We start from the raw sequence: 10,248 nt of genomic DNA on the forward strand, positions 1-10,248 counted from the left end.
AGCGCACCGTTGCAGCTGCGCACACCAGCCCCCTGCCTGATCTTCTCAATATAATACCCAGCCACTAATTGCTGAATGTTGTATGAACTCTCCCTGCAACCAGAAGTAGTTTTTACTTACTGGAAAATCTCCTTTTCTTCAAAACTCTGCACATTTGCACCCGTCCTCTCCTCTCTGCCTGATTTCCTCTTTTTCAGACCAACAAAACTCCCTTTTTCAGTGACTGGCTTGCCCTTCAGCGAGCTCTCACTTACCTTCTCCTGCCCCCGAGGAGGCTGGCAATCACATCCCGAAGCCCACCTTGCTGGAAATAGCTTTCTCCCACACAATGGATGGTTTCTTCTGTCATGGCAGGGGAGAACGGGGGAAGATGTTTTGTACAAGGGCATCGTTCCACAGAACATTTTCTCTAATATCAAAACCCTTCCCAAACCCTCCATCTCCCAGCCCCTGTCCTGCCCAAAGGCCGCACACACAACCCCCCTTAAGCTGATGAAACCCTGGCACAAATTTACGCTATGTTGCAAGGACCAAGGCAGGGTGACAGCTGAAAATGGCCATTATTCAGTTCTTCCCATCCTCACGAGTCCGCAGCTTGGAGGCAGCAAGGGGAGGGTGATTGCGGGGTGAAGGCTGCCCGTGCACGGCACCCACTGGGTGCCACAGCCAGGCAGCAAGTCCATAAATTGAAAAAGATCTCTATATAATCCCATTTATTTGTAAAATCAACAGCTTAAACCAGAATTTCTGTTATTATTTGTACAAATAAAGCCCAGATTCATGTTTATGCAAAGCACAGGATGCAGATCTATGACAGCTGACAAATCTTAGGCAAACAGCTCTCCAAAATCACTGCAGTTTTCCATTGCAGTGGTATTGATAGCAGAGGAAAGCAATTGTACACCACTTTCCTTATTGAGAAAGCCGTGTGGCAGATAACTTGGTGCCATTTGTTTTTTGGGGTTTTTTTAATTAAAAAATACTATATATTCAGGAATAAGTCCATTTAAGTGACTTCCACTGTTACTTCCTGACTGCATGGAAAGCTCTCTGCTCACCTGTGGCTGACAAGATTAGATCACTAATTTGCAAAAAAACAACCTTTAGGCTCCAGCTTCCTGCAAGAAGAAATGGGACATGGAAGTGCACTAAATATGGCAGCTCGGGGACTCATTGCAGCCAGTTGCATTTCTGACATTTTCTAAGGACGCTGATTGTGCCTGAAGATAGCAGGCTTTACGAAAGCTGATGAGATCCTATACACATCCATACTCTTGGTTCCTCCCACTCATGACATGGACAACTGAGCCACTTGTGACTCCTTTGCTGAATTACTACAGCTTATACAGAAAGACTGTTTTAAAATAAACCATTAATTTTTGTTTCATCCTGAATGTTATCCTACCATCCACCAAGTTTCAAGTACTATGTCCATCATCCAAGCTTTCCCCCGTCCATCCCAGTCGGAGCACACACCGCTGGGGCGCTTCTCAGTCTCCCGGAGAAGTGCCAGGCAGCAGCACAACAATTCAAAATAGTCAGCACCAACTTCAGTCTGCAGGGTGGGAAGCGGGGTGGCCACTGGCACGGCCACCACTCACAAAGCCCCTTTGCCTCTCTGCTCACTGCTGCAAGCACTGGCTCTGCAGCCCTGGTGGGACGCTGCCGTGTGCATCACCATGGACTTCCTCGCTGTTAATGTCATGGCGTGGTGGGGGTCTAACTTCCGCAGCTGCAATATCCCTGCTTCTCTTGGCCTAAACCCAGTGGGGACAGAGCAAGGACAGGGTGTCACCAGTGGGATGGGCAGACTTGACATGGAAGAACAGGGTAAGAAGAGCTGTCAGTGGTGCGACCAGGAAACAGAGCAAAGTTCATGGCCAGCATTAATTACAAAGTCTCCAGGATGCAGGAGCTTCCTGCCATTTACTGGAAGGACAGGCCATGCTTACTCTCTTGTGCACCATAATGTAGGTACTTTCACTTTTCCTCCTTCTGCATTCCCCACCATGACTCCCTTTGGCACATCAGCACCATCACAGGCAGGAATAATCCCTAAGTGACTACATCAGTGGATCAAGTTAACTGTATATTCAGTGGTGCCGCTTTCAGTGGCAGAAGGTGTCACTGCATCAGGGTACGCAAGGCAGGTACGCCCCCATCCCATGCTGGAGATGAGGTGGAGGTTAAAGTTTAGCACTTTCTGCTGGTAAAAGAATAGCCCCCATCAAAAAATTGTGCCCCAAAATCCTTCAGGGAATTGATATTGGTTCAGTGCATTACAAAATGTTCTAAAGCTACTACTAAAATTGAACGAACATTAAAAAAAGATGTACTAAAGTGTAATTTATTCAGTGTAAATTCAAAGGAGATTCCACCTTTCATTACAGGATCATACATTGGGCCTCACTGCTGTACTCCAAGATATAGGCAGGGTAAATCTGGTGCTTCTCAAAGATGACAAAGATGGAAGGGTCTGTCGGGTCATCCACGCAGCTGTCGTAAAGTCTGTGTGAATTGCTGGCTCTGGGTGGAGGGCGAAGGTATTCGGGGTTTCCCTGAACAAAGTCTCCAACAAGAACGTGAGCTACAAACATGCTGTAGCGGCCACTGCGAGAGGAACAGTACTCATGAGAATAGCTGGCGTCTCTGGCAAAGTAGCTTCCTAGAGACCAGAAAAAGCCACAGGTAAGACAATACATCAACCAAGGAACAAACATCCGCTATCGGCACTTTGGCAGCCCCAGGTAGCTCTACACACATCCTCGCCAGGTGGTTCCACATAGGCTTATTTTAAAGCACCGACAGACTCTAGCCACATTTTGCCATCAACCTCCCAGTCCCACCCGTCCAAGAGCTTTGCTGAACAGCAGGTCCCTGAGGTAAAAAGGAGTGGTTTTAGCCCCTCCTGAAAGGGGATTGCTGCTGATGCTGCCTGCAGCGATGCAGATGCACACAGGTGAGAGTGCCCTAATGGCAGGAGTGCAGGGGTCAGGGACAGTCAGTCACCTTGCACCCACCCACCAGCAGCCCATGCTGCTATGGCCCCTGAACCCACACTTCTGCACTTGTACCTTTTCCATACATTGTCCCATGAGTTCCACAGATCCTCCAGTCGAAGTTCTGCTCACAGATGGCAGGCACATGGGACAGACTCGTCCCATGGAACAGGAGCCGCTCATCCACCCATTTCGATTTATTGAGCTTCTTCATCTGCTCCTTTTGCCTACGGACAAAAAAAAAAAAAAAAAGAATGACATGTTACCCTGGTTCAAACAAGGACAATTTCCCAACTCAACTCCTCCTACTTTTGGGTTATGGAGGAACAGTGACACAAACCACTCTCAGTGGGGTTACTGCCTGCTTTGCACTTCTGTTGGTACCCTGCTGCACAGCTGGCTCCTTCCAGCAAAACAAAAAGTTCTCAGCATCGCTATGGACTGTGTCACCCACAACCTCACACCACATTAGAGAGTAGGGAGACAAACATCTCTTGACTGGGAATTGGTCAGTTCCCAGGTCATATAAATCCCGAATGCATAAATATGGTTATAAGACTGAGCTGTATGAAGCCACAGTGAGGATTGTATAATCTCTACCCCTATCTTTCTCATATAACAAGTCCCCCCCCTTTTTTTTTTAAGCTCCTATGTGGAAGAGACTAAAACAAAAAGAATAAATTTAAGATACTACAGCTCAGTCATGGTGAAGGAAAAGAACTTTCTTTTTGAATAACACTAGCAAGAACTCCCCACACAACCTGTTAGGTTATGCGATAAAAGGCTCATTTCTACGCACACAAAAGAGCACAGAGACAACCCCAATAACCTGATCCCAGAGAGAGGAGCCCCAGTCCCGGCCCCTTCCCAGGGCTGCCCCAAGGAAGCCTCAGCCCCAGGGACCAAGGGGACACCCAGCAACATGAGCAATGGAAAGTGTCCAGAGCAGCTCACGGACATAAGGAGGGTACTGCCTATGAGAGCGTGGGACTTGCTATGGGACAGAGAGGAAGAGCATTTGGGGATTGCACAAGACTTATAACGGGATGTTTAACAGAGGAACTGTAGGTGGGAGAAGGGAGGGATCAGGATGGTCTGAGGGGGAACAAACATGGGAAAATAGATGGATAAGGGGGTAAAAAGGGCTGGTTGTGTATAAACAGGCAACTGCCTGGTCTACAGTAGGCTTGTCTGGCCATGCCCTGTGCCTGATCAGCACAGCCTGCCCTATCTTCTCATTAAACTCCATTTCTAACTCTTACCTGGGTGATGGACTCTCCAGTCTGTGTGCATGCGCGTGTATGGGGGTCTGGGTGCAGCAACTGGAGTGGGACCTTGGGTCACAGGAGCTGCATGTCCACAGCACCAGCAACTGCAGCAAGGGAGGGTGCATGTGTCAATGTGTGATCACTAGCCAATATCAAGCTGGACAGCCAGTGAGGAGGGTAGCTGGCCTGGGAACCAGGTTTCGGAACAGTCATAAGTCTGGGCCAGATGCTGGAGAGACCAGAAAGTCTGAGCTTGCTTACCAGAGGGACCAGGAGGCCCAGGAGAACCACTGAAGACACCAGGAAGTCTATAGAGACCCATTTGCATGTGGTTCTGCATGCAGAACGTAACTAGAGATGAGAGGACCCAGGGGCCAGCACATGGGTAGGCTGAGTGTCTAAGACCAGCTCCTGGAGGGAACCATTCCTGTACATATGTTCCAGTAACAGGCTTTCATCCCGATCTAGCCAGAGGAAGGGAATAGGATGAGGTCGTTGCTGCTGTTTATGATTGCCTGAGTGCTGTGCTGTGCTGTGTTGGTTTTTGTGGCCAGCTGTGTGCATATTCACACGCTTTGTGTGTATGTGTGTGTTTGTGCGTGTGAGCCTACTGGGAACATGTGCTGAACCTCACTGCCAGCTGGACCCGGGCACACAGATACGTGGCAGTCTCACCTCTGCTGGGCTGCTGGATTTGGCAACTCCTAATGCAGACTGTGGAAGACAATAGATCAGGAAATACCAGTCTTCTGCTACCATCAGGATAATGAAATAAAATAGATACAAACCACTGAAAAACTTGCCAAAGCGTTGGGTTCTGGATCCTCTGTAGTTGGTGGACGCAGTAATCTTTCATTGTCTTCTCAAACAGCCTCTTAATTTTTCCATATTCAAGGGAAGCGTAACTGAGCTGTACCAACTGAAAATTTTAAAACCACCAAAGATAAGGTATTACTCATTGTCCTTGTTTTGACAGGGATAGAGTTAATTTCCTTCCTAGTAGCTGGTACAGTGCTGTGTTTTGGATTTAGGGTGAGAACTATGTTGATAACACACCAGTGTTTTAGTTGTTGCTAAGTAGTGCTTACACTAGTCAAGGACTTTTCAGCTTCTCATGCCCTACCGACTGAGAAGGCTGGAGGTGCATGGGGGGCTAGGAGGGGGGCACAGCCAGGAGAGCTGACCCAAACTGGCAAAAGGGATATTCCATACCATATGACGTCATGCTCAGCATATAAAGCTGGGGGAAGAAGAAGGAAGGGGGGGACGTTTGGAGTGATGGCGTTTGTCTTCCCAAGTAACGGTTACGCGTGATGGAGCCCTGCTTTCCTGGAGATGGCTGCACACCTGCCTGCCGATGGGAAGGAGTGAATGAATTCCTTGTTTTGCTTTGCTTGTGTGTGTGGCTTTTGCTTTACCTATTAAACTGTCTTTATCTCAACCCACGAGTTTTCTCACTTTTCCCCTTCCAATTCTCTCCCCCATCCCACTGGGGGGGAGCGAGCGAGCGGCTGTGTGGTGCTTAGTTGCCGGCTGAGGTTAAACCACGACACTCATAGTAACAACTCACAGTCCTTTCAAAGGATTCATCAACCTCCTCACATCAGAAGAAAAGTCCTGCCATTAAAATCAGAAGCTTCTCCTGTCTTTCCAGTTAACCATCCTCTCCCCACCTTCACCCCCACTCCCCATACGGGAAGCGCAGGCGCTGACTGAGGGAAATGAATGCAATCTCACGCGAGCTTCCTTCGGTGGACACACCTCTGCATATAGATTATTTTTACTTCAGCGTAACCTAAAGATGAAATGCACAGCAGTATTCAGGCTGGAGAAGAGTGAATATCAGTTTCACCTTAATTTGACACCCTAGCTCCTGCCCTACAGGGCTAAGCCCTAGTTTTAGCACAACAAATAACATTTTGCCTCAAATCAATGGAGGAGATACTACAACACCCCCTTAAGATGCAATTCATCCAGTTTATCAGAGGATCAGGTGCCTTGGGAGAGTGCAAAGGACAGGTCAGACCAGTAACGGCCAAAAGGGCCTTTCTTATCCTGCATGGTGTATGTAGGGGATCTCAGAGAGCCTCCCAGGAGACACAGGTCTATTCTGACTGTGAAACCGTCAGTCTTGTTTCACCTCATAGTTGCTTATTTTATAAGACGTGTTTGAAAGCTGGGAACATCTCAAGTGCCTTGCGTCACGTTCTCAGAAAAATCAGTATAGGACAGAGTTCACCCTACCCCCCTGGAGAGCTGAAAAGACATACCTTGAACCCAATATCAGGCAGTGCAGATTGGTCCCATTGTGGAGGACAGACAGAACATGACAGAGTCATGTTTTGGCTGCAGAAAAGAAAAAGGAGCAAGTCAGTCCATGATACTCCTAACCAAATCCCCCTTCTGGAGGATCAAGCCACCGGCTCTACAGCAGCCTTTGGCTATCCCTGGATTTTTATTTTTGTTTTATTTTCCACATAACCATTATCCCGTTCTCCAGTTTAGATTTCCACACATATCCTAGTGGCACTGATGCATCTCTTGGCAGGTCAAGACAGTGGTAGGAGAGCTTCAAATGAGAAGTAACATGCTCCTAGCCGGGTGGTTTATGCAACTGCTCCCAGCTAGCCCTCCACGCGTGCTGCTTGAACCTCTAGGAAACTGGAGCGTCAGCCCTTCTCCCTCCATGTGGCTACTCACCTCTAAATCGCTGGCCAGACAGGTGACCTGCCTCTACCTGTCCCCATGACCAAGCCTGTCAGGAGGCTGTGGGTGAACAGTTGTGCCCTGCAGGCACTACTGCAGGAGTCAGTGCTTAACAACTTCCAGCACTAATGCCCTCCTGGCATGCATGTTTTAACCCAGGCAATAGGAGCATTAGCATCCATTCAGGAGCGCCAGTTTGTTTTCTTTTTGAATCATCCCACCCTTGGTTGAACCAACCCTTAAATTGAACCCTTGGCTTCAAACGCACTGGTGGTGAGTTTCTGAAGCAGAGAAGGCTCTTTTTAAAACAAAGCAGTAGCACAACTAACTTTTACAGGAGACATGCTCAAATTCTGTCAAGCTGAACTTCCTTTAAAAAAGCCGTAAGATAGGGTATCCCAAATAAGTGCATCCAGTTCACTTAATTTAGAGGGATTTGCTTCTGTGTTTTATTTTATCCTCAGCTTTCCAGGGGATGGCATCTATCTGTTCCACAGATCTTGGGACTGGCAGTCCCTTGCTCCTACTCTGTGCACAGTTTATTCAGTATTGTTGGGGCATAAATCAAGGAATAAAAATTCCTGGCACGGTTGTGTCAGCCGTATGTGGCCTTGCTCTCACAGAGAGAACAGATCTACTCTAGGGGTCTCTCACAGCTGCCAGAGACTGCCATCAAACATCCCTCCCAGCACACTTCACAGATGTGTTGCATAATTTACAAATACTGTCACCGCAAAATTTGCCATTAAACCAGTCAGCAAAAGGTACCTAAAAATGAATTTAAGAAATCTAAAATTGAATTCTAGACAGATAGGAGGAACTTCTTAGCAGAAAGGTGCTGTCATCTAGAGACATTATTAAATAATGAATGTATATTACCTTCTGTCTTGTCCACTTTGAGAGGACAGAAATTTTGGCAGTCGGGCAACTTTTCTTTGGGTTTCATAGATCAAATTTGTTTGGACCATGTCTTGAAAGAAAAACACAATGCCTCAATAATTAGATAATTTATTACCCAGGGACACACTCTTATGTCTTTAGAAAAAATCAAAAAGGAGGTAGCCCTGAATACCACATGGTGGTGCTCTCTCTACCACACCCACCCCACTCCATACTTCAAAACCATTGCCACTTGTACTGCTTCTGCTTGGAGATCAGCAAGGTCAACCACCTGCTAGCACAGGTTGTGAAGCTCAAAGGCAACCAACCACCAACTGCACCTGCACATGCACTCACATCCAGGCTGTCGGCCAGAGAAAACCACATCTGATGTCAGGCCTACAGCGGAGAAGAGTTTTCAATACGATGGAGGCCATAAATATGGCTTTCCCAGCAGTGCAGGACTATTATGTGGTGCTAAGAGGAAAGTCTGCCCTCTCTTCTTGGTCCTGTAACAGTATCACAGAGCACATGCTGTGTGACATGGCTAATTATCCATTGTTTCCTCCTTTAAACACCATTCTCTTTATTCATGCCAGGAAACATTTAAAGTTTGGAAAGCTAACAGGAATTTTAAGATGGGTAAATAAATTAGAAACAGAAAAGCATTTCTCATTTTCCTATTCTCTCTCTGTGCAACCAGCCCTAAACTTTCCTTTGCTGCGCTGTGTGCTTTCTCTCCCCGTAACTAGCTTGCAAGATGTCTATCATGGGCTCACTTCTTCACCATTTGACTTTTCAGTGCTTATTTTTTTCCCTTTCTCATTTCTCCTCTTTAGTTGTATAAACCCAAATGCATAAGCCAGATGCCATGAAGTGTTTACTCTCAGCTCTTCTTCTGAATATACAATATTGTCAGAGATGCTTTTTTGACTATAGATGCACAAGTCTAGAAGCTCGAGCAGGGCATCTCAAAACCGCAGAGAAATGTACATACTGCTCAAGTTCTGCTTTTGGAGAAAACTTACAGGAGGAAAAAGACCTGTTCAAAGAAACCCAGACATAGGGTGACAACTCTGCATGAAGGAGGCTACCTTAGAGCCAGCTACACTGTGTAACAAACTTAAAACAAGGAGATATTTCACCTTCAAAGTTTAACTCATACTTCTGAGAACCAGCCCTGAATAACACAATGCCTTTGTGGTCAGCTAGAAATTCCTTCTCCAGATCTGCAGATGTTACCGTGGCAGAGCAGTGATCCGGATGCTATAGAAAGAACAAGGAAATTATACCTGTTAGAAACCAGTCTTTGGTTTAGGTGACACTGTGGGGAAATACCAGTGTTTCCCCAGGCCCCTGTCACAGGGTGCCGTTTTGAACTAAGTCTCTAAGGCTCCAAGCACTTTGCTCTTCAGCGACGGAGGGGCACCCCACAGAGAACAGCTGCTTGTGACAACAGCAACAAAGCAGCCTTCAGCCCGTGTGGTCAGCTTCAGCCAAAAGACATCCATCATCTCTGGAAAATGCACCCGCTTTCAAAGCCAGTCCTTTGAAAGCTTTCACAGAGTAGAAGTACTGCTTTGAGGGACAATTAATAAGACAAATGCACCAGGGCATCAGAGCAGCACTGCAAGGGCACCAGCAGCGTGTGTGAAACACACCAGCTGCAGAACAATGTGCCCTAAACAACTCTCCAAAGATGGCTTAACAAGAGCTTTTGGTGTCAACAGCAGATGGATCTCACCTCTTCCCCATACTGAATCCACTGCCCAGAATCATCGAGCCAATACCAGGCGTACTCCATTTCGGGAGCAGACAGATGAGTCAGAAGACACCACAGGCACAGAAGAGCTGACCGATGCCTGGCTGCTTCCTCGGCCCTAACATTAGAAGAGAAATCCAGATTGAAGTGTGGGTCTTTTCCAAAGCTGTCAGACTACATGATATCCCTGGTCTTGTCAGAAGTCTAATCGCTCCTTAGAAAAGGAGACCCCTCCAGCTGGGAAGTGCAGGTTTGACCCCGAACTGATGTTTGTACGTTTATGGGGCATGGTAAGCATCACAGAAATGACCCTGACCTCTGTGGCTTGGACCCGGGTCACTGTTTTTCTCTAAAATATATATTTCTAAAATACACATTGGAAGAAAATACAACTTGACACAATAAACCCAGCTCGTTACATAAAGGACAGTGGTGCCACCTGGCTAACAGGAGTAAGATTTGGCTTCTAGGCAGTGCGTGATCAGCTGCAGAAGTCAGAATGCCTTCAGAAGGCGCTGATAGTATCACCCCTCCTTTAGCATTCAGGAAAGCAAAGCTGCCACTCACAGGTACTCTACAGGGTGCAGGTGCCCAGGTGCTGGCAGCGGGGGGCTTCAGGGGTGGCCTCTGTGAG

The 10,248-nt window shown here is 47.2% G+C and overlaps 1 protein-coding gene across 1 annotated transcript; it reads right to left on the bottom strand.

Annotated features, from left to right (window-relative positions):
• Nucleotides 1-2,331: 2,331 nt before the first annotated feature.
• Nucleotides 2,332-9,727, bottom strand: LOC143161244 (protein mono-ADP-ribosyltransferase PARP12-like). Its single transcript, XM_076340025.1, has 7 exons — nucleotides 9,597-9,727; nucleotides 8,998-9,118; nucleotides 7,853-7,943; nucleotides 6,538-6,613; nucleotides 5,056-5,186; nucleotides 3,075-3,226; nucleotides 2,332-2,665 (listed from the first exon to the last, which is right to left on the bottom strand). The coding sequence occupies exons 1-7, from the start codon at nucleotides 9,654-9,656 to the stop codon at nucleotides 2,385-2,387; spliced, it is 912 nt and encodes a 303-aa protein (XP_076196140.1). The 5' UTR covers nucleotides 9,657-9,727; the 3' UTR covers nucleotides 2,332-2,384.
• Between the last annotated feature and the right edge of the window lie 521 nt (nucleotides 9,728-10,248).

The sequence above is a fragment of the Aptenodytes patagonicus genome, chromosome 1, assembly GCF_965638725.1.
Source record: "Aptenodytes patagonicus chromosome 1, bAptPat1.pri.cur, whole genome shotgun sequence".
Taxonomy (NCBI): domain Eukaryota; kingdom Metazoa; phylum Chordata; class Aves; order Sphenisciformes; family Spheniscidae; genus Aptenodytes; species Aptenodytes patagonicus.

Coding starts and splice junctions, on each gene's coding strand:
- LOC143161244 (XM_076340025.1), bottom strand. CDS start 9,656: ATGGAGTACGCCTGGTATTGGCTCGATGATTCTGGGCAGTGGATTCAG. Junction 5,187..6,537: donor TGCCTGATATTGGGTTCAAG/GTATGTCTTTTC, acceptor TAAAATTTTCAG/TTGGTACAGCTCAGTTACGC. Junction 2,666..3,074: donor TGGGACAATGTATGGAAAAG/GTACAAGTGCAG, acceptor TCTGGTCTCTAG/GAAGCTACTTTGCCAGAGAC.